This window comes from Chiloscyllium plagiosum, unplaced genomic scaffold (assembly GCF_037043375.1).
Source record: "Chiloscyllium plagiosum isolate Xiang-an unplaced genomic scaffold, Cpla_swu_hap1 HiC_scaffold_9, whole genome shotgun sequence".
In the NCBI taxonomy this organism is placed as follows: Eukaryota; Metazoa; Chordata; class Chondrichthyes; order Orectolobiformes; family Hemiscylliidae; genus Chiloscyllium; species Chiloscyllium plagiosum.
Genome location: NW_028270147.1, coordinates 37,745,812 through 37,773,696, shown reverse-complemented (window position 1 = coordinate 37,773,696; position 27,885 = coordinate 37,745,812). Strand labels below are relative to the sequence as shown.

Below are 27,885 nucleotides of genomic sequence, written 5' to 3'. Positions count from 1 at the left end.
CCTCCAGTCTTCTGGCACTACTCCTGTAGACAAAGAGGACATAAAAATCAAGGCCAATGGCTCTGCAATCTCCTCCCTTGCTTCCCAGAGAATCCTAGGATAAATGCCATCAGGCCCAGGGGACTTATCTATTTTCACCTTTTCCAGGATTTCCAACACCTCTTCTCTACATACCTCAAAGCCATCCATTCTACGTATTTGTGACTCAGTATTCACATCGACGACAATGCCCTGTTCCTGAGTAAATACTGAAGAAAAGTATTCATTCAGTGTCTCCCCAATCTCTTCCGCCTCCACACGCAACTTCCCACTACTATCCTTGACTGGACCTATTCCTACCCTAGTCATTCTTTTATTCCTAACATACCTATAGAAAGCCTTAGGGTTTTCCCTAATCCTACCGACTAAGGACCTTTCATGTCCTCTCCTTGCTGCTCTTAGCTCTCTCTTCAGGTCCTTCCTGGCTACCCTATAACTCTCAATCGCCCCAATTGAATCTTCACGTCTCATCTTGAGATAGGCCGCCCTCTTCCATTTAACAAGGGATTCCAATTCCTTATTAAACCACGGCTTTTGTACATTAATGTCATAAATAGAGTGGCTATATGTTTTAATTTTAATTAATAGCATTTGATTCAACTTAGAAGAATATTTTAAAAAGTATCATTAAAATTTATTCATCAAAAATGCAATGAATAAAGCTGCAGCCTGTTTTTTGTGAGCACCTGGTAAAATACACAAATCTATTAACACAACGGGAAAGGAATTTTGTTTCATCATTCATCATTGCTTCTTGTGTTAAAAATCTTGTATTCAATAAATGTAACTTGAGACTGACACTTTGTGAGTCCAACTGGTGCGTCCTATAAGAGTGTATGATGCTCTCAATAATAAGCTATTAGAATAGTGTACAATGTTAACCTTGGATGAAGCAACAGATTATTTATAATTTATCTGACTTTTGTAATCTTCTATTTTGTCTTGAGCCGCAGTGGTCCCTTTGGTTGAGAAGTCTACAATTAAGTTTTGCCATTCTTTACTTGGCAAAGTAATGTCTGATTTAAGGCTCCATAAACCTGGTGCCCCTGCTAACCATCTAGTTAAGCCAAGATGATCAGGTCATCCCAGCCCCTTACCTTTGAGTCAGAAGGTTTGGCTTGGAGTACCATCTGTCCAGAGGTGTGTCAGAACATCTATGAACAGGTAACAATATCTCAAACCTAACTCCTTGACATAGCGGTCCTTACACCCAATGATTCCAATCTAGGATAGAAACGCCTTGGTAATATGGTGCTATGGTAAGGCCACATTTGCAGTATGTATGTAGTTCTGGTTGTCCTACTATGGAAAGGATATTATTAAACTAGAAAGAGTGCAGAAAACATTTGCTAGGATGCTACCAGGAGTGGTAGGTTTGAGTTATAAGGATAGGTTGGAAAGGCTGAGACTTTTTTTCCCTGGAGTGTAGGAGACTGATAGAGGTCTATAAAAATGAAAGGAATAGCTAAAGTAGATAGCTAACAGCTTTTCCCCATGGTAGGGGAGTCCAAAACTACAGGGCATAGGTTTAACTTGAGACGGGAGAAATAACAAAAGGGTTCAGAGGGCCATATTTTTCACAAAGAAGGTGGTGAGTGTCTGGAACGGGCTACAGAGGTAGTGGTGGAAGGGACTACAATTTGTCATTTAAGAAACATTTAGACAGGTTCATGGATGGAATAGGTACGGAGGGATATGGACCAAAAGTAGGCAGATGGGACTAGTTTAAATTGTGAAAATTGGGCGATATGGACAGGTTGGGAAAAGGGCCTGTTTCCATGCTGTAGACCTCTTTGACTTTATTTTGTTTTCCAGCACAGACTCAGTCCCCTGAACTGCGGGGACTCTAAATCTCCTGGTTTTTTAAATTCCTTTTTTAATATTTTTTCTCTGTAAAGAAACTTCCAATAAAAGAAACAAATATCTTCCCTAAACGAAGAGGGAAAAAGACAAAGAAACTCTCCTCCTCAATACCAACAGGAACACACAGACTGTGGCACCATCCAGCCCAGAGTCAGTTCCCTAAACCGAGGAGACTCTAAATCTCCTGGGTATTTTTTAAACATTAGCCCCATACTACTGCCTAATTGCGGTAGTGCTTATATTTTCCCCAGCACCCATAATGTGTATGTGCAGATGTGAGAAACAGTGAAAGACAACAGGTGTACAAATCTTTATTCAATTTTGGTTTGGAGATGCCAGTGTTGGACTGGGGTGTACAAAGTTAAAAATCACACAACACCAGGTTATAGACCAACAGGTTTAATTGGAAGCACTAGCTCCTTCATCAGGTGGTTGTGGAGTACACAATTGTGAGACACAGAATTTATAGCAAAAGTTTACAGTGTGATATAACTGAAATTATACATTGAAAAATACCTTGATTGTTTGTTAAGTCTCCCATCTGTTAGAATGACCATGTTGCTTTCACTTCTTTCATATGTAAATCACAAAACGTGTTTTAAACTTACATTCTCAGGTTAACTTTAACATTGGGGAAACCGAGCAGAGGCTACGGCAATAGATGAATGGGCACCGCACAACAATCAACAGACAGGAGTGTTCCCTCCCAGTTGGGGAACATTTCAGTGGTCCAGGACATTCGACCTCGGACCTTCGAGTGACCATCCTTCAGGACAGGCAGCAACGAAAAATGGCCGAGCAGAGGCTAATACCTAAGTTCGCTACCCATGGGGAGGGCCTCAACTGGGACCTTGGGTTCATGTCACACTACAGGTGACTACCATTGCACTCTACACAAACACAGACACTCCTGCATACACACACACACACAAAGGCACTCCTACACACACACAGACACGCACACTGACACACACACTCCTACAGACACACACTCCCACACTCCCACATGCACCCTCTACAGACTTTGACCCGTTTACACGTCTCTCTCTCACAGACGCTCACAAACCCCCACCCCTGACACACACACATACACATATACATATGTGGGGTGAATTTATACTTGCAGAGTTACATTGTACTCTGCTTAAAAACTGCATGAATCCACGTAAGACTCTGTTAACTCATTTTTTAGATTAGAATCAGTCTAAACATTATGGCACAGACAGAGAACACGGGCTAACACCTTCAACATATTTTCTGACACCAATTTTTAAAGTTAACGTGAGATTTGTGATTTATGTATGAAAGAAATGAAACTAACATGGTCATTCTAACAGATGAGAGCCTTAACAAACAATCAAGGTATTTTTCAATGTATAATTTCAATTACATCACATTGCAAACTTTTGCTATAAATTCTGTTTCTTACAATTGTGTTCTCCACAACCACCTGATGAAGGAGCAGCGCTCTGAAAGCTAGTGCTTCCAATTAAGCCTGTTGGACTATAATCTGGTGTTGTGTGATTTTTAACCTTTTTTTATTGGTCCAGCACGTGCGAGGGGGTGGGACGACTCTTGGTATCTGCAGTGACACAAGATAGGCAGGAAAATCAAGACAAATCGATAATCCTGGGCAAAGAATCCCTCCCACTGAGAATAACAATTAAACTCATGTCCTGAGCAGACATTGCAGCGTCAAGCACTCGCTGGGGGGGGGGGGGGGAATAAAGGAGGAGAAAGTGAGGTCTGCAGATGCTGGAGATCAGAGCTGAAAGGGGGACTAAAGGAGACATTTGGGTGACGAACCAATAGACATAAGCAGTGACTTTTATTTTGCATTTCGTTTACAGCTGGAATTTGAACGTTTTGCAAATTCTACATTTACAGCTGCTGCTGCAGTTACTCCCCCTCTTCCCGAAATCCACAAAGATAGATCTCGGCGTTTTCCCAAAAGAGTTTTAAAAATCTGTTCGAGCATTTATTTGAAACGAAAGTTTATTTTTTCGCAGTGACCGCCGTATCCAAACGTCTGGAAACGGAGAGAGTGGAGGAGACCGGATCGATACGGCAGCATTCCTGCGCATTTGGACGGAAAGTTGCCTCTCCAATCCCAGATGCTACAAACAATCCTCCCGCATCATTGCAGCCTCCGGATTTACAAGGAGCCACCAAGCAGCATGTCAGTGCAGGCGGGCCAGCTGCTTTTCTCGCTGCTCCTGGCACTGTTAGGAGGGCACAGCCTGGCATTCTCAATGCCCAGGACTTGCGAGGCGAACGGCAGGGTTTATTATGTGGGTGAGTGGTACACGCTGGAGTTGGATCCCTGCAGCCAATGCGAGTGCACGCTGGCCGGCCCAGTGTGCACCCCTCACACCGAGTGTGGACCGCTGCCTCCAGCCTGTATCCATGTCAGCCACTACCCGAGCGACTGCTGCCCCCGCTGCGAGAGGATCGGCTGTGAATACCGCGGAGCTGTGTACGAGCTGGGCCAGCACTTCCAGGTATCAAAGCGGCCATCGAGAAATCCCATTGTTGCAGGGGACAGAGCTGGCATTTTGTTAAGGAGGACTCAGGGGCAACTAATCCCAATTAGATGATAAACTACAATTGGGATTCTCACAGAAAGTTGCTTCATGTCTGTCTAGTTGTTTCTGTTCCCTTTCTGGTCTGCTTTCTGGTGTTTCATATTCTCTCTCTCTTTCCGAATTTTTTTTGTGATATTACTTTGTTACATGACATTTTCGTCTCCACCCGATATTTAACTACGATGTCTGGTCTTTGTCTAGCCCTTAAACTCGCCAAATCCTTTGCCATCATCTTTATTTCACGGCTTCGTTTCTTGCTGTCTCTCTACTCTTCTGTTTAACGCTATGATCCGTAAATGTTCATTCCCCAACTTTTATTCCAGGTTTGTTTTCTGTAGTCTTTCTTTCCGCAAGGCTGTGTAGATGTGCAGTCAGTTTAATCCCTTGAGCGCTGACAATGCTTTTCAAGAATATTCCACTCAAACAGTCTGCCGTGGTTAAAATAAACTTTTTTGTTAATGTCTACCACAGAAGATTTTGGAACAGCTGTATGGATAACAACACATAAGCATTCAATTAACTGCCTTCTCAGAAAGAATAGTGATATTTATTGTTTTGTGTTCACACTTAAAAGGGTTGTCTGAAGTACAGATGTACTTCACAGGTAGAAGCACTTTGATGAAAAACACTATTAACTACACTTCAAAAGTACTCATCCTCTTTAGAATGTCTCCCTCTTGACTGTGCTCTCACCAGCTGTCCAATTTCCACTTTTCAGCAAATTCTTTCAAGATGTTATCATTTAGATTTGTGCTTTTGTCTCTGTCTGAATCTCTCCAATTCTGTCCCAGACTGTCCCTCCTACAACACCAAAATGGCTCCAACCAAAGTCATGAATGATCTATTCTGGTACCATCATGTGTCATAACTCCTCATCGTTGTAGCCTTTAGCACAGTTAAAAACATCATTCAAAAAAAAACTATCCATCTCCTCTTTCAATGCTTTCAGTGATTTAGCCTCCAAAATGCTATGGGGTAGAGAATGCCAAATATTCACTACTGTCTTGGAGAAGTCATCGAGATGAACAGCACGGAAACAGACCCTTCGGTCCAGCTTGTTCATGCCAACCAGATATCCTAATCTAGTCCCATTTGCTAGCACTTGGCCCATATCCCTCTAAAACCTTCCTATTCATCTAACCATCCAGATGCCTTTCAAATGTTGTAACTGTACCAGCCTCCACCACTTCCTCTGGCAACTCACTTCATACACGCATCACTCTCTGTGTGAAAAAGTTACCCCTTAGATCCCTTTTATATCTTTTCCCTTTCACCCTAAACCTATGCCCTCTAGTTCTGGACTCCTCCATCCTATGATTTAATAAACCTCTATAAGGTCACCCCTCAGCCTCTGGCACTCCAGGGAAAACAACCCCAGCCTCTGACCAGAATTGTACACAACATTCCAAAAGTGGCCTAACCAATTTCCTGTACAGCTGCACCATGACCTCCTAACTCAATACTCTGACCAATAAAGGAAAGCATACCAAATGCCTTCTTCACTATCCTATCTACCCATGACTCCACTTTCAAGGAGCTATGAACCTGCACTCCAAAGTCTCTTCGTTCAGCATCACTCCCCAGGGCCTCACCATTAAGTGTATAAGTCCTGCTCTGATTTGCTTTTCCAAAATGCAACACCTCATATTTATCTAAATTAAACTCCATCTGCTACTCTTCAGCCCATTGGCCCGTCTGATCAAGATCCCATTGTAATCTGAGGTAACCTTCTTCGCTGTCCACTACGCCTCCAATTTTGGTGTCAGCTGCAAACTTACTCACTATGCCTCCTATGTTCACATCCAAATCATTTATATAAGTGATGAAAAGTAGTTGACCCAGCATTCATCCTTTAGTTTTTCAGTAGTCTCGCTGGGAATTTTGAATAGTGAGAATGGAAGTTAGGGCAGTTGAATGTTCCTTCTGTAGAATGTGGGGGGTAAGGGTCACCACTAGTATCCCTGCTGACTGCATCTGCGGGGAAGTGCACCCAACTCCAGCTCCTTTAAAACCGTGTTAGGGAGCTGGATCTGGAACTAGATGACCTTCGGATTATTTGGGAGGCTGAGGGGGTTATTGAGAGGAGTTACAGGGAGGTAGTCACACCTCAGGTACAACAAGGTGGGAGATGGTTTACTGTCAGGGGACAGAAAGGGAACTGGCAGGCAGTGCAGGGGTCCCCCCTGTGGCCGTTCCCCTCAACAGCAAGTATCCCGTTTTGGATACTGTTGCGGAGGATGACTTACCAGGCATAAGCCATGGGTACAGTTCTCTGGCACGGAGTCTGTTCCTGTTGCTCAGAAGGGGAGGGGGAAGAGAAGCAAAGCAATAGTTAGGGGGACAGATAGGAGGTTCTGTGGGAACGAGAGACACTCACAGTTGGTGTGTTACTTCCCAGGTGCCAGGGTCCATGATGTCCCTGATTGCGTTTTTGGAATTCTTGAAGGGGGAGGATGAGCAGCCCCAAGTCGTGGTCCACCTAGGCACCAACGACAGAGGTAGGAAAAGGGATGGGGACTTAAGGCAGAAATTCAGGGAGCTAGGGCAGAAGCTTAGAGCTAGAACAGACAGAGTTGTTATCTCTGGTTTGTTGTCTGTGCCATGTGCTAGCGAGGTGAGGAATAGGGAGAAAGAGGACTTGAACACGTGGCTACAGGGGTGGTGCAGGAGGTAGGATTTTGGATACCTGGATAATTGGGGCTCTTTCTGGGTTAGGTGGGAGACCTCCACAAACAGGATGGTCTTCAACTGAACAAAAGGAGTACCACTATCCTGGGGGGGAACATTTGCTCATGCTGTTCGGGTGGGTTTAAATTAATTCAACAGACGGTTGGGAACCTGAATTGTAGTTTGAGCATACAGGAGGTTGAAAGTAGTGAAGTCAGAAATAAGGTTTCAAGGATGCAAGAGTGCACCGGCAAGTAAGAAATTGGTCTGAAGTGTGTCTACTTCAACACCAAGAGCATCCGGAATAAGGTGGGTTAACTTGCAGCATGGGTTGATACCTGGGACTTCGATGTTGTGGCCATTTCAGAAACTTGGATAGAGCAGGGACAGGAATGGTTGTTGCAGGTTCAGGGTTTAGATGTTTCATTAAGAGCACAGAAGGTGGTGGTGGATGGCTGGGAGGATTGTTCACCAAAGACAGCATTACAGTTGCAGAAAGGACATTTGAGGACTCATCTACTGAATTAGTATGGGCTGAGGTTAGAAACAGGAAAGGTTACCCTGTTGAGAGTTTTCTATAGGCCTCCGAGTAGTTCCAGAGATTTAGAGGAAAGGATAGCAAAGATGATTCTCGACAGGAGTGAGAGTGACAGAGTAGTTATCATGGGGGACTTTAACTTTCCAAATATTGACTCAGAATACTATAGTTCGAGTACTTTAGATAGATCAATTTTTGTCCAATGTGTGCAGGATGGTTTCCTGCCACAGCATGTAGACAGGTCAATAAGGGGCGAGGCCACATTAGATTTAGTACTGGGTAATGAACCAGGTCAGGTGTTAGATTTGGAGGTGAGGTGAGCACTTTGGTGATAGTGACCACAATTCGGTTATGTTTACTTTTGTGATGGAAAGGAATAGGTATATACTGCAGGGCAAAAGTTATAGCTGGGGGAAAGGCAATTACGATACAATTAGGCAAGATTTAGGATGCATAGGATGGGGAAGGAAACTGCAGGGGATGGGCACAATTGAAATGTGGAGCTTATTCAAGGAACAGCTATTGCGGGTCCTTGATAAGTATGTACCTGTCAGGCAGGGAGGAAGTGGTCAAGCAAGGGAGCCGTGATTTACTAAAGAAGTTGAATCTCTTGTCAAAAGGAAGAAGAAGGCTGATGTTAGGATGAGACATGAAGGTTCACTTAGGGCACTTTTGAGTTTCAAGTTAGCCTAAAGACGTAAAGAAAGAGTTAAGAAGAACCAGGAGGGGACTTGAGAAGTCGTTGGCAGATAGGATCAAGGAAACCCTAAAGCTTTCTATAGGTATATCAGAAATAAAAGAATGACCAGATTAAGATTAGGCCAATAAAGGATAATAGTGGGAAGGTGTGTGTAGAGTCAGGGGAGATAGGAGAAGCACTAAGTGAATATTTTTCATCAGTATTCACACTAGAAAAAGATAATGTTGTCGAGGAGACTACTGAGAAACAGGCTACTAGACTAGGTGGGATTGCGGTTTACAAGGAGGAGGTGTGAGCAATTCTGGAAAATGTGAAAATAGATAAGTCCCCTGGGCCGGATGGGATTTATCCTAGGATTCTCTGGGAAGCTAGGGAGGAGACTGCAGAGCCTTTGGCTTTGATCTTTATGTCATCATTGCCTCCACAAATAGTGCTAGAAGACTGGAGGATAGCAAATGTTGTCTCTTGTTCAAGAAGGGGAGTAGAGACAACACTGGAAATTATAGACCAGTGAGCCTTACTTTGGTTGTGGATAAAGTGTTAGAAAAGGTTATAAGAGATAGGGTTTATTATTTAGAAAGGAATAAGTTGATTAGGGATAGTCAACACAGTTTTGTGAAGGGTAGGTCGTGCCTCTCAAATCTTACTGAGTTCTTTGAGAAGGTGACCAAATAGGTGGATAAGGGTAAAGCGGTTGGATTTCAGTACGACGTTTGATAAGTTTCCCCACTGTAGGCTATTGCACAAAATACAGAGGCATGGGATTGAGGGTGATTTAGCGGTTTGGATCAGAAAATGGCTAAATGCCTTACATTGAATTGAATTGAATTTATTGTCACGTGTACCGAGGCGCAGTGAAAAGCTTTGTCTTGCAAGCAATACAGGCAGTTAAACAGCATAGATAAGTAAATAAAAGGTAAACAGAAACAAAAACAAAAACACAGGTACAGGTGAATGTTAAGAGTTTGTGAGTCCAATCAGTATTTTAACAACAGGAGGGTAGAAACTGTTACGAAACTGGCTGGTGCATGTGTTCAGGCTTCTGTACCTTCTCCCCAATGGTAGGGGTTCTAGAAAAATATTGCCAGGTTGGGATGGGTCTTTGAGAATGCTGGCAGCCTTTCCTTGACAGCGGGCCTGGTAGATGGATTCTACAGGTGGGAGGTTGGCCTTTGTGATTGTCCAGACCGAGTTCACCACTCTCTGTAACCATCTCCGATGTTGAAAGGTACAGTTGCAATACCAGGTAGTGATACATCCAGACAGAGTGCTCTTGATGGCGCAACTATAAAAGTTGGCAAGGGTATTCGCTGTCATGCCAACTTTCCTCAGCTGCCTGAGGAAAAAGATACATTGTTGGGCCTTTGTAACCAGTGTGTCCACATGAGGAGTCCAAGAAAGCTTGTTGTGGATGACCACTCCCAGGAGCTTGACACTCTCCACTCGTTCCACCTCTGTTCTGTTAATGGGTAGAGGGGGCATGAGTAACATCCCGCCGAAAGTCAATAATGAGTTCCTTGGTTTTGCTGGCATTGAGAGCTAGGTTCTCAGTGCACCATTTTTCCAGGTCTTCCACCTCCCGTCTGTAATCTGTTTCGTTGCCATCTGAGATTCGACGCCTGTGGTGGTGGTCATCAGCGAACTTGTAAATGGCATTAGTCTGGTATTTAGCGACGCAGTCATGGGTATACAGTGAGTACAGTAGGGGGCTGAGTACACACCCCTGGGGGTCTCCAGTATTGAGTGTTAGTGAGGATGAAATATTGTCCCCAATCTTCACTGATTGTGGCCTGTGGGTCAGGAAACTAATGATCCAGTTTCAGAGAGTGGCGCTTAGTCTGAGATCACTACGTTTAGTAATCAGTCTTGAGGGGATAATAGTGTTGAAGGCTGAACTGTAGTCAATGAGTAGGATTCTTACGTAGCTGTTCTTGGCGTCAAGATGTTCTAAGGAGGAGTGAAGGGCACGTGATATGGCATCTGATGTGGATCTATTGGTCGGATACATTTCAGATTTAAATGGTGTCCCTTTATTTTGTAACTATGTCCCCTAGTTCCTGTTCCCTCATTAGGGGGAAACATCTTCTTAACACCTACGGTGTCAAGCTCCATCAAAATCTTGTGTTCCAATTCTTCTAAGCTGTCATGAATAAGGGCCTAACCTGTTTAACTGTTCTTGATAAGTCAACTGCATTACCATAGGAACTGCCCTCAGTGCCGGTATGTTTTCTTAAATATTGAGACAAACCTGAACTCAGCGCTGCAGTTGTGGCCTCACTAACACCCTGTACAGTTGTTATAAGTTGTAACTATTTTTTAAACTCCAACCCTCTGCAGAAAAGGTCAAAATTCTATTTGCCTGTTTAATTACTTGCTGTGCGTGACATTTTCAGTTTCATGCACAATAATACCCACATTCCTCTGTGCTACATCTTTTTACAGTTTCTGTCTATTTTAATAATAGTTTGCCTTTTGATTCTTCCTCATAAAGTGCTTGACTTCATTTTAAACTCCATATGCCAAGTTTTTGCTGCTCATTCAACCTATTTATATCTTATGTACTCATCACAACATGCCATCCCATCTATTTTTGTATTGCCAGCTAATTTGGGTACATTACGCTGTGCCCCTCCTCCATATCATTAATGTAGATAGTAAAAATTGAGCCCCTCAAACTGATCCTTGTGGTACTCCACTTGTTACATCTTTCCAACCTGAAAAAGACCCATTAATCCTGACTCTTTTTCTTCTGCATATTAACCAATTTTCAATCTATGGAAAGTCAAGTCCATTATCTTAGCCTCCAGAAGAAACTTTGTACCCTGGAGACTCCTCCTACTCAACATTATGTAAACTTGCAACATTTTAAAATCAGGAACAATACCATGCTCATAACTTTGGCAAAAACATTATGGTAGGCCAATAACAGGGAGACAGGAAGTTTTGCATGCTTTGAGTTGAGATTACTGGTCTGTTGCTACTAATGTAACCATTTTAAGTAACTTGTTTTCCAAAGTTGTCGTTAGAATGATTCGTATTCTTGACAAATATTATGGAGCCTGAACTCATAACATTTTGTATGATTTCCAAAATAGCATTAGAAAGGGTTCTATTGTATTTGATGTCCACAAATCAAAGGACATTACTTCCAGGAATTTTTCACAAAAGTTTTGAAAGGCAACAATTTGAATTGGCTAATAATCCAAGTCGAAGCAGGTGGACTTAAATGCCTCAATCCATGACTTTTGTATTTTTTGTTTTATAGTTATTGTGTCAGGTTGGCTCAGAGCTATTGGCAGAGCTTTTTGCCTCAAGTAACATGAGGCATTGCTCTGGTTTTATTGTGAATTTTGTTCATTCTGGATCCATTGGACTATTTAGACTCAGGATGTCTCAGGGTAAAAACAAGGACCGCAGACGCTGGAAACCAGAGTCTAGATTAGAGTGGTGCTGGAAAAGCACAGCAGGTCAGGCAGCATCCGAGAAGCAGGAAAAATCGACGTTTCGGGCAAAAGCCCTTCATCAGGAATTGAGAGGGTGGAGAGATAAATGGGGGGGGGGGGGGGGGGGGGGGAGTGTGGGGGGAAGCTGGGGGAAGGTAGCAAAGAGCACAATCAGTGAATGGGGGTGGGGATGGAGGTGATAGGTCAGAGAGGAGGGTGGGGGAAGTTAGCAGAGTGAAACTCACAAAATATTTTCAGAGACTAAACCAGTTTTGAAGTTGGTGAGCAACACTGTTTCCCATCAAAAATTGAGAACGAGCAAATCCATTGTCTTTAATCACAGTCACTTCATCCTTTGCTCTTATCACTGTCTGGATCTGAGCAAATTGTTTGTAACCTTAGCACACTATTTGATACCTGCTGAGCTTCTGACTCCATGTCTGTTCAATCAGCAAAAGATTACCTCCTCCTTCTCTGTATCATCACCTGACTCAGCTCTTCCCATGGTTCCTCTATTCGTGAATGGAGGGGTTGAGTTATAAAACCAGTCTGGATAGGCTGGGACTTCTTCACTGGACCGTAGGAGGTTGAGGGGTGACCTTATAGAGGTTTATAAAATCATGATGGGCATAGATAAGGAGATGAGAAAAGGTCTTTTCCCTCAGATGGGGGAGTTCAAAACTAGGGGGCATATTTTTAAGTTGAGAGGAGAATGATTTGAAAATGCCCCCAGGGGCAACTTGTTTTACACAGAGAGTAGTTAGTGTATGGAATGAACTGCCAGAGGAAGTGGTCAATGCAGGTACGGTTAAAACATTTCAAACACATTTGGATAAGTACATGAGTAGGAAACACTTGGCCAAACACAGGCAGGTTTAGTTTGGGAACATGGTCAGTGTGGACTCGTTGGACCAAAGGGTCTGTTTCTATGCTTAACGACTCTGTGAAACTTTAATTCATAGCTTTATTACCTTTAGACTTGACTATTATTGTGTTTTCCTTACTGGATACCTGTTCTCTACCTTCATAATGTTGCATTTGCCCAAAGTCTGCTGTTGTTTCCTAATTTACACCCAATTCTGTTCACCTCTCTACTTGCCAACCAACACTGGCTCCCAGTTTGAAATGCAGCAATTTAAAAATTCTCATCCTTACTTTCAAGTTCCTTAAATTGTTTTTTTTTAAACACCCACCCTTCTGGTAAGATTAGAATCAACTGTCTCAATATTCCGGCATGTGGTAGTGTCAAATTCTATTTCATAATGTTCCTGTGAAACATAATCCAGGCATCAAAACAAAGCAAATTGAATTTATATTGCAACTTTTTCTTGGATGTTCCAAACAATTTTGTAGTCAATGTAATACATTTGAAGTTAAGTTAAAAATATCAGACACAGTAAGAATGTGGGGGCCAAGGCGACAGCAGTGAACTAAAGTGGGCTGTTAATTGTTGAAAGCATTGACATTTTTACTGTAACTGTAAATTTTATTATCAGAAGGTGGCTCCTGGTTCAATATTAGTAAAATCAGTGTTAGCTCAGAATGGCTAGTGTCAGGAACAGGTGGGTCAACATAGGATGGGAGATTGTTTTTCTCTGAGAGGATGTGAAATTCACTTCACCAAAAAACAACGAAGGCAGGGTCATTGAATAATTCTAAGGCAGAGGTAGACAGATTCTAGTCAAAGGGTAAAGTAGGTGAGCAGAAAAGTGAAGTTGAGGCTATAATCCGATCAGCTCCAATCTTATTGAATGGTGGAGCAGGCTCAAGAAAACTTCTCCTAATTTGTAAGTTCACGTGTATTTTCATAAAAGCACTCTTTCATCCCTTAAAACACTTGGTTAACAAAATTATCAATCTCATTCAAAATTAATAATCTATTAAGCATCAATTAGCATTTGAAGAAGAGTTTCAAACTGTTACATAAAAGATTTGACTCGAACTTAAATTCGCCCACTAGTCCTTGACCCTTCAATTAGCAAAAGTTGTTGCTCCCTGTCTATACTAGTTATTTGCCTTATTACCTCTTAAAGCTTCACTGAAATTAAACTTTTCATAGGTTCCAGGGAATTCAACTCGAATTGTTGCAATCTTGCTTCATAACTTAACCTTTGGAGTCTAGGTATCATCCTGGTAAATCGGTCATGTTTCCTCCAAGGATGATATATCTTCAAAAGGTGTGGAACGTGGAATGTTCACAGTACTCCAAATAGTCTTTAGGCTTTAGTATGACTTTCACATTTTTGTCCTCCAGATAAAAAGACCAACATTCAATTAACACTGATTATTTTCTGCACCTTTTCATAATATGTTAATCCATTTATATGGGACCCTAAGTCTCTGTGGACCTCCAATGTTATAAGTTTCAGTAAAAGGCTCTCTGACTTATCTATTTAATTAAAACATTGACCTGACAGTTGCCGACACTGAAATCCATTTGCCACTGTTTCACGGACTTGCTTACTTTATTAATATCTCCTTATAATTTATGTTTCTATATACACTGCTCATACTGCCACCTACTTTTGTGTCATTGGCAAACTTGGCTAAATAGCTTTCTAATCTGTCAGTAAGTCTTCAGTTAACTTGGTGATGTCCCAAAACAAATTACTGCAGGCCGACAGCACACCACTAACCAGCTCCTGTCACTTGGAGGATCTTCCCAATATCCCTAGTTTCTGATTATTGACCTGATAAAGAAATTGAGTAGCAACAATGTGCCTTCAATCCCACGAGTTCCAATTTAGCTTAACATCATCAAATGCCTTCTGGAAGTTTGCATATATAACATTCATTTGCACTAATTTGTCCTGTAATTTAGTCAACTCTTCAAACGGTTCAGTCAACTTCATCGTGGATATCCTATACTTTACAAATGAATATAAATTTTCAAAGTGTTCAGTGCTCTATCCTTAAATATAGACAAATAATTTCTAACAATACTGTTAATGACCTGTAATTCCCTGTTATCCTTCTCACTTTTCTCCAATAATGGAGTAACATAATTTTGCATCTAAAGGAATTGTTACTAAACCAAAAAATCTTTGGAATACGGCAACAAGGGTTTTCATCTGTTTGTTTTTTTAAACTCTTGGGATGGAAACTATCTAGTACGAGGAAGTTGTGACTATCTAGTGCCATTATTTACTCCAGTGCTAAAATTTTGCTTAAGAAGCTGCCTGTTAGCTTCAATGACTAATGTTTAAGATAATGCGATGGCAAAGTTTTATTTCTGATTTGACTTAAGTAAACTTGTCCCTCTGAGTGGAAAGCAATTGCAAACCATCACTGACTAAAACACCAAGAAAAAATGGTTCAGTAAATCACGATCCAAAGACCTTCGTTTGGGCAGGAAACTCATAGAATGGAATTATTTTGCTTATGTAATCTTGTTAAGCTTTCTTGGGATTTTCAGAATGCCACCACCTTCCTGTACTGCAAATATTAATGCAAAGTAATTATTCAATGATTATCATTTCTTTGACAATATCACTAGGCAATTCCTGATCACCCTGTATTTCCTAAATATTATTGTAAATGTGGTGAGCCTTTATAACTATCATGCAACAATATTTATCTTAAACTGTAAGATTTCACTTGGGAGTGTGAAGTCCCAGATTGGGTATTTTTAAGCAACCTGTTCAAATATGTGATGGCACACTTCTGGAGTAGGTGGGACTGGAAACCTGGCCTTCTAGCCCAGAGGTAAGGACACTAACACTGCACAGAGTGGGAGATATTTTTAAATAATTTGTTCAGATATGTTATGAGGTGGGATTTGAAACCCTACCTTTTCATTCCAAGGTAAGGACACCATCACTGCACCACAAGAACCCTGAAGTCCAAGAATAAGCTGGGAAAAATGTGCCAGTGAGGATGTGTCAGAAATTAGATCATACGTAATGGTTCAGATGAGGTTGGACACTTCCCTCCAATTCAAATTCTATTCAAGAATGGACACCTAGCCATGAGTGCAGGAAATTGACATCTGTATTAGCCCCCCCTTCGAACGGCCCACCACACAACTCTGCTCAACTGCAGTCATTATGTTTTCAATGCCCCAAGTAAGAGTATAGTTTTTGAAAAATGAGCAATTTTCAAGGATTCTGATGACTTGCCTGGCTGTATCTCACCATGGGATCCACGTTCAGCCTTTTGAAGATTGGCATTGCTTCATTCACTTGACATATTGGCTGCCAGACAAAAGCTGAAGCATCAGTAGGAACTTTTAGTTTGAAGATAGACTTAGACAACAGAAAAAATGAAATTAGGATGCTTTTTTAAAAAAAATATAAGACATTGTGGCAATCTGGAGCTCTGATTTACCAAATGTTTATGGATCCTAAGGGTCAATTGATACTTTTAGGAAAGAGATTAATGTGGAGTTGACAAACTATCCTGATGTAATAGATGTGAATGGTAGAACATTCTCGAAGAACTGAATAGCAGACTCCTGTTTCAAATTTCTTGCCTTTAATTCATTTTATGACAGATTGCTTGCAAACCTTCATGTGAATATTTTCATGTTGTATTTCAGCCATCAGAGTGTGAACAATGTACCTGTGACATGGATGGCATTGCACGCTGTCTAGTCGCTGATTGTGCTCCGCCTGCATGTGTTAATCCAGAGTATGAGAAAGGAAAGTGCTGCCCAGAGTGCAAGGATGGTAAGATTTAAAAAATAATATAGATCACTGAATGGGAAGACATTGGAAATTATTTGGTCATGTGGGAATGTTTTCCTAATTGAAGTGCCGGCTATTTTCTTACTTAACTGCAGAGATATCTTGAGGTGAGAGAATGGTCCTGCAAATCCTAGATTAGACCATTTTGGAAAGACTTACTCAGTTTTCACCACAAATCATTGTCGTTTTTCCCTTTCATCTCTCAATGCAACTGCATTGTAGCAAATGCCATTGTTCAAGACATAAAACATTCCTTCTATCCGGTAAAGATTTAGCTAACATATATGGTGATCATGGTGGAGCAGTCTGTTTTATTTGGGAAGGACAAATACAGATTAGGATCAGCTTTGCTAAATATTGCTATTTTATCAGCAAATATGAACGTGCGTTGATTTTGATTTGACCTTTTGACTCCTGCTGCCCTCCTACACCTCCCACCTTGATCTCTCAGACTGCTGCATGCCCACACAGCTTAGCAGGAACTTTGCTCCTGACTCCTGAAAACCTTTTGATCATCCATAAACTCAAGTCTGAGGTGCAGTGTGGTGAGTGCAGCTTGCTATGATTCTGTGTCAGCACCTCCAAAACAGACTAAATAGATAAGGCACATAGGAAATGCCCATCCAAGTCACAAACCATCCAGATATGGCAATATATTGCTATTATCACTGCATCAAAATCCTGGGAACTGTGCCTCATCGGTTCTGTGGGAGTACCTTCAGCACACGGATTGTAGTGGTTAGGAAGGTGGCTCACCTTTCCCGTTTCTATAGCAACTGAGACAGGCAATAAATTCCAGCAACATCCATATACCATAATATGTTTTTAAATGTCCTATACGCTAATTGTGTCAAACCTTGTCCTTTTTCTTTCTGGTAGAGGAAACTGATTAGGTTGATACTTGGGATGGAGTTCATTTAACACAGTGCTGGGAGAGGAGGTGAATGGGGGAATTGCATGGGTCTGCTTCTGCGTTTGACCTATTGTTTTGTTTTGGAGAATAATGAGAGATGCACTGCTTACCAGCATTTTGTATTTTAAGTACAAATGTGATGGACAATTCCGGTCTCAATTTCTCCCTTTTTTAAATATTTTAGACAATAGATAATAGACAATAGGTGCAGGATTAGGCCATTCTGCCCTTTGAGCCAGCACCACCATTCATTATGATCATGGCTAATCATCCTCAATCAGTATCCTGTTCCTGCCTTATCCCCATAACCCTTGATTCCGCTATCCTTAAGAGCTCTATCCAACTCTTTCTTGAAAGAATCCAGAGACTTGGCCTCCACAGCCTTCTAGGGCAGAGCATTCCACACAACCACCACTCTCTGGGTAAAGTAGTTTCTCCTCAACTGTGTTCTAAGTGGCCTACCCCTTATTTTTAAACTCTGTCCTCTGGTTCGGGACTCATCCATCAGCGGAAACATGCTTCCTGCCTCCACAGTGTCCAATCCTTTAATAATCTTATACGTCTCAATCAGATCCCCTCTCAGCTTTCTAAACTCAAGCGTATACAAGTTCAGTTGCTCCAATCTTTCAGCGTAAGGTAGTCCCGCCATTCCGTGAATTGACTTTGTGAACCTACGCTGCATTCCCTCAATTGCCAGAATGTCTTTCCTCAAATTTGGAGACCAAAACTGCGCACAATATTCCAGGTGCGGTCTCACCAAGGCCCTGTACAGCTACAGAAGGACCTCTTTGCTTCTATACTCAATTCCTCTTGTTATGAAGGCCAGCATGCTATTAGCTTTGTTCACGGCCTGCTGTACCTGCATGCTTGCTTTCATTGACTGATGTACAAGAACACCTAGATCTCGTTGTACTGCCCCTTTACCTAACTTGACTCCATTTAGGTAGTAATCTGCCTTCCTGTTCTTGCCACCAAAGTGGATAACCACACATTTATCCACATTAAACTGCATCTTCCATGCATCCGTCCATTCACCTAGCCTGTCCAGGTCACCCTGTATTCTCCTAAAATCCACCTCACATTTCACCCTGCCATCCAGCTTTGTGTCATCAACAAATTTGCTAATATTACTTTTAATACCTTCATCTATATCATTAATGTACATTGTAAAAAGCTGCAGTCCCAGCACTGATCCCTGCGGCATACCACTGGTTACTGCCTACCATTCCAAAAGGGAGCCATTTATCTCCACATTTTGTTTCCTGTCAGCCAACCAATTTTCAATCCATGTCAGTATTTTGCCCCCAATACTATCTGCGCTAATTTTGCTCACTAAGCTCCTACGTGGGACTTTATCAAAGGCTTTCTGAAAGACCAGGTATACTACATCCACTGGATCTTCCTTGTCCATCTTCAGAGTTCCATCCTCAAAAGATTCCAGCAGATTAGTCAAGCATGTTTTCCCCTTCATAAATCCATGCTGACTCTGACCTATCCTGTTACTGTTATCCAGATGTGTCGTAATTTTCTCTTGCATAGGATTCTTCCTGCCTTTTATATACACACTTTATTTCATTTCTTTGATGCATTCAATATTTCTTTGTGTGCCTGGCTGAAGTAACCATTAGCTGAAAAATGTGTTGCTGGAAAAGCACAGCAGGTCAGGCAGCATCCAAGGAGCAGGGGAATCGACATTTCAGGCATAAGCCCTTCTTCAGGAATGAGGAGGGTGTGCCAAGCAGGCTAAGATAAAAGGTAGGGAGGAGGGATTTGGGGGAGGGGCGTTGGGAATGCGATAGGTGGAAGAAGGTTAAGGTGGGGGTGATAGGCCGGAGAGAGGGTGGGGGTGGAGAGGTCGGGAAGAAGATTGCAGGTCACCATTGCAGTAACCATTACTTTGCTTAACAATCTCTCTGCTTGGAATATTGGTTCCATTTTCTATTTTTTTTCCTCATCCTCCAATTTAATTTCTGATCTTATTAAATACAGGGCAACCGCAGTGTAGCGAATCCATTCATTTAAATGGGAAATTTACCTCTCAGGCAGGCCCCGATTCCTGGTTCTGGAATGTTCCATGTAATAAGTTGGGGACGCGGTAAACTGCGGTTAACTGAAACTATGGTAACCGGATCTGTGGATACAAAGGTCGCCCTCTACTTGCTTCTCTTTTCATTTTTCGTGCTGAGGAAGTACAATTAGGCCCTGCCCAAATTGTTAACTTATACTGACTGATCCTTCTGTTTTATGTAGAGTCATAGAGATGTATAGCTTGGAAATAGAACCTTCGGGCCTCTCAAACTTTGATATTTTTGCTTTTCTGGCTTTAATTCTTTTAAGTGTTGCAACCTGATAACTTGATTCCTTCATCTCCAATCCATAGATCCACACTGAATAATTTGAATTTTTTTCTCCACTATTTCAAATTTTAAGGTCCAAATTGTTACAGCGACTTCACGCAAAGTCATGTAATCCCAGGAGGGACCACTGTGTGGGTTGACAAGTGCACCAGCTGCCACTGCCATGATGGTCAGGATGTTGGTTACTGGGAAGGCAATCGTGTAGCCAAGTGTGTGATGGTTCCTAATTGCATTTTGAATGATGATCAGAATTAATGAATACAAGACTGTAGATAGTATTGATATTTTTTGCATCTCCTCAGTTCCCTGATATATACTGAAGGATGATTGATGTTAAAAAAAGCCATGGATCTATAATTGTAAACTGAAGTTTAATGAAATACACAATTGTACAGAAGATTAACCTTTCTTATTACAATGGTTCTGTGGATTACTTTTTGTCCTTAGGCTCCATGATCGTTAGATATGGTTTATTTTTAATAACAGAGCATTTTGCATATAATAGGAACTGCTCAGTGTATTACATTGTTAATGATACCAGGAGGGAGAAAGAGAAATTATCTTTCAATGTGAGATTCATAACTCACTGTTAAATTGATTTCATTGGACGTAATATAGAACATTTTCTTTAAGTTCTGTTGCTTAGAAAGGATTATAATAGCAAATTCTGTTGTTAAGTTAATGACTATTCATAATTTTTTCCACGAAAAGATTACAATGGAAGATCAATTAGCATTTTAAATGCCATCAGAAATGTGTTGGAATTTCACCATAATTCAATTCTTCCAGCTGAGTGATTCTTCTCAATAAACCTGCCAGTGTGAAACAAATAAACCCCCAACTGGAACCAAAGGTTTTGTATTCCACAATTAAATTTGCTACCACTTTGAAGTCAAAGGAATTAATTTTTCAACACCACAATATTTTTCCCAACAATGATCAACTATTCTCTTCCGTGTTTTGAGTGAAGAATTTAGGAGCATTCAAATAATAATGGACAATGAAACATCCAGCTGTCCATCCCTGTTCCACAGACTATGATGTCTGGTGCATCACAATACGTACACTCCCCATTTTACCCCAAAAGCAAGCAAAACAAAACCTAAGCCAATTTGGGAAAAACAAATGTGAGAATGTCCTCTTTGTACATCTTAAGTGATCAAAATAAGTGCAGGAGACCAATCTGACCCTGATAAATATTAAACAGTAATTACCTTCTTTACAAGGTGATCTCTAGGTAGGAACAGATCCAAACTTGTCTTTCACTGCACAAACCGGTAGCCTGTTGTCAAAGTCTACTTTTCTCTTAGAAAGGCACAGTCTTCTGACATCTAACCTTGCTCTGTCTTTATGTTCACCTGCCTCTCTTCCAACCTGGTTTACTGCATCAGATGCTCCCGATGTGGTCTTCTCTACATTGGGAAGACCAAACGTAAACTAAGGGAACGTTTCACCAAGCATCTCAGTCAAGCACACATGGTCCGACCGGACCTCCCAGTCACCGCCCATTTTAATTCCCCTTCTCATTCCCTTTCCAACATGACCATCCTTGGCCTCCTCTAGAGGAGGCCAACACGAACCAAACTGCAAACTGGAGGAACATCACCTCATCTACTGCCTGCGCAGCCAACAGTCTGGAGGACTCAACATTGAGTTCTCCAATTTCAAATAACCTCCCTTCCCTTCCCCTCCCTTTCACTCCTCCTGGCCACCTACCAGATTCATTCCTCCCATTTACCAACCAGGTCATACCCTCTGCCTGTCTTCATCTGTCCCCACTTCACCACCCTGTCCCACCACCCCCTTTATTTGCAGCTCCCCATTTATGCACCCCCAGTTGAAGAAGGGTTACACCTTAAACACTAACTTCTCCACCTTCTGCTGCTGCTTGGCTTTCAGCGTTCTTCCAACCTCCTGCCTGTCTACTGTCTTTGTGTAACCCAAGTCCCGACATACTTAGTTGAAGAACCTGTCTAGATATAACAAACTCCAGCTTGCTTGGAATTTCTTCCAGATATGATTGATTAGTTCAGATGGATCACTTTTTGTTTCATAATTGAGGATAAAGGTGTAAGAGAATGACCAATACAGCATTCCAAGCTGAAACAAAGTTTCAGGTTCAATAGTTGTGTAATTATTGATTTGGGACCAGTTCAAGCTTCCTCTTGTCAATCAGTATTTAAGTTAAAGTCAAAATTACTTCCATTTGAGATCTGTGCATCTTTTCAATCAACTGCTGACATAATGCGATGGATATCCCAATGCAATGATCATAATTTAGAAACTGCAAATTTACAGTATAATGGTAGGCATTTAGTCCAGTGTTCCTAAGCTGACTGTTATAGCCTTTTGAGTACATGTTCAAATATTTCAAAGTGTGACAAGTATCGTTCCCACTACCATACTTTAAGACAGTTAGTTCTAGACCCTGACCACCCTTTGGGTGAAAAACTATCTCCACAACTCCTTTCTAATCCTGCTACCAATTACTTTAAATTTATGTTCTGAATTATTGACCTCTCTGATAATGGAATTTTATTTTGTATGTACTCTGTCTAGGCTTCTCATAACTTGTACATCTTTATTAAATCCTTGGAACTCCTGTTGCAAAAAATAGAACGTAAACCTATGCAAATTTGCCTCATAGCTAAAATGCTTCATTCCTGAAAACATCCTCATAAATCGCCTCTGTAACCTCTTTGATGTGATCACATATTTCCTGTAAAATGTTTCTGAAAATTATGCTGCACAGAAATAATAGATTAGGTCCCTACAGTGTGGAAACAGTCCACAGCGACCCTCCAAAGAGCAATCCATCCACACTTATTTCCCTCTGACTAATGCACCGAGCACTATGGACAATTTAGAATGGCCAGTTCACCTGACCTGCACATCTTTGGACTGTGGGAGGAAACCCACGCAGACACGGGGAGAATGTGCAAACTCCACACAGACAGTCGCCCAAGGCTGGAATCGAACCTGGGACCCTGGTGCTGTGAGGCAGCAGTGCTAACCACTGAGCCACCATGCCACACCGTGTCATTAATTAATAGGTCCTTGGAGAATTTGAATCAGTGGAAATGTGCTATATTATAGGGCTGGGGATATATTTTGTGGTTAACTCATACTATATTGCAAGACTTTACTGTGAAGTTACTAAGAAGTAATTTGGGAAACAATCAGCTGGAGAATTGTGCACAGAATCTTTCTTTATGAAGGGCTTTTGCCCGAAACGTAGATTTTCCTGGTCCTCGGATGCTGCCTGAACTGCTGTGCTTTTCCAGCACCACTCTAATCTAGAATCTGGTTTCTGGCATCTGCAGTCATTGTTTTTACTGAATTGTGCAAAGAATACAAGGTTGAACAATCCAGTGGAAAATGAAAAAGTAAACAAGGAATAATCAAGGGTGACATAGGATTAGGAGCAGGTCAGAAATTATGAATGGCAGGAGTTGAAGAAGGAATGAAGAGGAATATGAATACTGCCCAGATACCTTGCATCCACTTTAATGGTGGATAATGTTGCTCTTCAATAGCACCTCAGTACTGCACTTTTTTTCAAGGCTTTTTAAGGCTCTTGTGACGCAGTGATAGCACCTCTACCTCCTGAGTTCAAGTCCCATCTATTCTAGAGCTGTGTCATAATTTCTCTGAACAGCTTGATTAGAAAGTAAATAGATCTCTACTCAAGTACCTTGAGTGAGGATGAACCTACAGTTTTATGACTTGGAGGCAAGAAATCTTGAGCCAAGCTGACACCAGCAGAGATAGTTTCAGAATGAAGGAAGTGTTGAATTGAACCTGAAATAAAGGCTTGTGAGAGGAACAGGGATGCTTCCACTTAACAATTAGACTGCTGCACTGTTGATCATGTCTATCTTCTGTTATGCATGTTTAAAAGTAAGTGCTTTTTATTTATACAAAGAGAAAGCACAGCAACCTTCAGATGTAACTTTCTTTCTGCTTGAATGACTCCATGCATATTTGCTGACACTGATTGCTTTCAACTGTGGGAAGTCCATGGAAAGAAACTTACAGCTAAATTAAGGATTTACTCACCATCACTTCTTTCCCATTGCTGCACAGCAAGGGGACAAGGCTTACAAACAACTAGGTTGCCCTGCAGATAGCCTGCCTTTCTGAAAATTATGCATTTAAAAATTCTTGGCATGCAATATATCCACTCTCTACACCAAATGTGGAATGTTCATTGGACTCAGAATGGAGGCAGTCTTTCATTGCATCTGGGATTGTAGTCAATGGTTTAGATACAGGAAACATCACTGTCACATTCCTGGTTAAGTATCCCATTTCCTGGTTAAGTATCTTCATTTAGGATAGTTATAGCCAGCAGTCTTTACAGCAGAAAATCCTATGAACCTAAATTCCACGACTTGGAAGAAGTTATGTTTCTGAATGGAAACCTTGATTAGAGAGATTGCAAACACAGGAAAGGTGATTTTAGAAATTAATTTGTGTTAAATTATTTATTTTGTGTCACTTCTATTGAAACCTTATTTTAGCATATCTTCAGGATACAAATTAAATGAGATGGTGACAAAAGTGTTTATTAAAACTATTGTGTTTTCACTGGCTTCAGTTATCATCTTTGCTAATTGTTTGTTGATATTGATTGGTAATTTTGTACTTCCATCTTTTGCATTAGATGCGTTGTTTTGCTACCTGCTTGACCTACTTGATATTTGTTCATAAGTTCCCAATATAGTTGCATTTATTTTTGCTTTTTATGACAACTATTAACGTTCAGTCTCAATTGTGTCATCTTATGATTCTGCAGCATAATCAAGACTACATCATAATTACTATCTGTACATATCACATGACTGTCATAGTTACAAATCAAATTATGGATTGCTAAGGGAAATCATTACAGATTAGGAATTCTAGAATTCAATCCAATGCTGATCTCATGTAAACTGGACGTGCAAATATTGCTTGGCTCCAAGATAACAACAAACAGGAGTGATGCTCCAATGCATTAGTTGGGTACAAAGGAAATAGAAAACGTAACAGCTATCCGTTTCTATTTTGCTCCTTTCACAAGATAGCTAAGTTATGAATTTTCAAGCATAATAGAATTTGTAATTTGAAGTAGTTATCCATAAAGCATATCTATCCGTAAAACCCTAGTGCTTATCATTTTGGTTACTGATGATTAAAACTCATGAATATATTTGTAATGTACTCAGTTGCAATGTTTAAAGAAAAGAACAATCTGGACTTGTATCAGTTTAGAGGAAGATAACAGAATTGCTGAGCCACTAATGTTGGTTGATTTTCAATCTTGGTTTACTGTCCCTTGCAAGTTCATATGTTATTATTGTCCTGAAAGGGAAACTGAGGAGAAACTAAACAGAGCTTTCTACTGGACTACATTTTAGTTAGTCAACTTGGATGTTACAATGCGAATAGAAATAGACTTATTTGATGATTTTCTGTTACTTCCTTCCAATAGCTAAAGACTTCCTTTTGCTGCACTGTTGTATGATAAAGCTGAAATTCACAGTATATTTTGTTAAAAGGTCAAACATTTTTTTAAAAATTGAGAAAAAAAAAGACCCAAGAACGTAGTGTGTTTGATAATGATGGAGTGCTGGAAATTAATATCACACTGATGCTCAAATACAATTAGCACCAGGGGAACCACAATGGAAATGAGTCTGATCTAAAAGAGCTGTAAGCTGTGTGTTCAATATTGCATTGTATTTGAATGGGCAACTTTAATGTAGACCACTTTAGTCAATATTGTATTCATAGCAAGATTTTACTTTCTTTCCATTCACAATAATTTGGTGCATTGGTTGTTTTACCTGCAAAGTCAAGTTTCCTCACTGATTACTTGTCTTACATATGGTTCTGCAGTTATCAGCTCAGCCCATACAAGAGCAAATTCCAAGGAAAATTATAAATTGGACCCTATTGTTTAAAGAGCATCATCCTATTGTTCAAATATCACACCATAGTTTTACCTTTAAATTGGCGCATACTTTTGTCAACTTTCTTTTAAAATGTCATGAATTCCCAAAATTTTAAAAAGAAGCCATACAATAATAAGTAACACTTTGCGATCTATCTAGAAAATGCAATCAACTCAGCTGCTTAATTGGTTTAAATAAACATGCTACAGTTGACTCAGTATTTTTTGGAACTACCTATGCAAATAACATCACTCAAAATTTTGTTTCCCATTGGTAAGGTCTGCTATTAGAATGATCTCAGAGAATGATTGAATAATTATTTCATCCTTCTCGTATTTGTGCAATGTTCAACAGCAACCTGGAATAGATTGCTTCTTTGCAAATCTCAATGTGCTGTTCATTCAGAAATCATCTTTATTTCTGTAAAATCTGTATTACATTGGTACAAATGCATTTTCTATTACTGTACTATAATAAAAGTGGAGTACAGATGTTAATGCCCATCTTGGAATTCATTCATATTATAACAAAGCACACCTCAATGTTTGTATGTGCAACACACTCTTGTATGATTGCCAATTTTCAGTCAATTTTTAAATAATCTATATTAGTTCTCAGCAGCTGGTTCATATGATGCACACTGAGATGACTATGAGAACATGGAATATTTTACCAAATGATTTCTTTAACTCCTGTACTATTTTTAATTAAAATATATTCTCTCAACATCTTTTCAAAATGGATTCTGCAATTTTATTAAAAGGCCTGCATTTGTTTCAAGACAAATTGGCTGTAAAATATTGCTGATATAACAAAATACCCATGATGGTTTAACTGGAGAGTTATGAGAATTGATGTCTCACTAAAACTCATCCTGTTACCTTCAACAATGTTTCACCAATATTATTCAGCATCTCAAATGTCTTCTCCTCAGTAAGGTCATTCTTACCCCTATCATGATCAACAAAATAATAATCCTTCAATTAGATTAGATTACCTACAGTGTGGAAACAGGCCCTTCAGCCCAACAAGTCTACACCGACCCTCCGAAAAGCAACCCACCCAGACCCATTCCCTTACATTTACCCCTGACTAATCACCTAACACTATGGGCAATTCACCTAACCTGCACTTCTTTGGACTGTGGGAGGAAACTGGAGGACCCGAAGGAAACCCACGCAGACATGGGGAGAATGTGCAAACTCTACACAGACAGTTGCCCGAGGTGGGAATTGAACCAGGTCCCTAGCTATGAGGCAGCAGTGCTAACCACTCAGCCACCATGCCACCCATTAAGGGCTTAGCCAGACTGGTTAATCCTATGGGTGCTGTCAATTAACAAAAATCTTGGGAAATAGCTCAAATAAGACCATAGTACAAAAGAAATGCTAGATATACTCACCAGCAGTGAATAAAGTGACTGAATCTAGTAAAGGAAAAAAGGTTGAATCCAGATGAGGTGTGAATAACTACATACCAACCATCTAAATGCAACATAAATGGATAAAGAAAGAAACAAGCCAGTAAAATAAGTAGAAAATAAAAACACACATAGAATAAAATGAAGACGGAGATCATTATTTAATGTTGTTCGACTCAATTTTAAGTTCAGTAGGTTGGAGAGTACAGAGTTGAAAGATGATTGGTTTTTACATGAACTTGCATTGTTTTCACTGAAGCACTTTACTAGGTCATGGAAAGAAAATTCCCAATTGAAACAAGGTGGAGAATTAAAATGGCAAGGGACAAGATCATGCTTGTAGTCTGAATTGAATGAGATAATCTGCAAAGTGTTTGGTTTCCTACTGTTGAGTAAATCACATAGTCAACAATGAGTACAGTATACAAAACGGAAAGGAGTACAAGTACATCACTGCCTCAATTCCAAGGAACATATAGGCTCTTGGGTCACATGCAGGAAGGTAGCAATGAAACACATTGTATCTCTGATGCTTGCACAGAAAGGTGTGGCAGGGTGCCAAAGGGAAGGGTATTAGAATTGAATCAAGAGTAGACCATGGTGTCATGGTAGGAATGATTCCTCTTGAATGCTCAAAGGGGAAGGTGGGGAAGCATGTGTTTTGGTGGTGCCATCACACTGAACTTAGCAAAAATAGTACAGGATAATTCATTGTATATGGAGGCTGGTGGAGTAG

The 27,885-nt window shown here is 40.6% G+C and overlaps 1 protein-coding gene across 1 annotated transcript; it reads left to right on the top strand.

The window, feature by feature from the left end:
* Positions 1-3,695: 3,695 nt before the first annotated feature.
* On the top strand, positions 3,696-26,221 carry LOC122554289 (von Willebrand factor C domain-containing protein 2-like). The gene is made up of 3 exons (XM_043699068.2): positions 3,696-4,403; positions 16,373-16,502; positions 19,864-26,221. Exons 1-3 carry the CDS (start codon positions 4,017-4,019, stop codon positions 20,043-20,045), a joined length of 699 nt encoding a protein of 232 aa, XP_043555003.2. The 5' UTR covers positions 3,696-4,016; the 3' UTR covers positions 20,046-26,221.
* Positions 26,222-27,885: the final 1,664 nt, after the last annotated feature.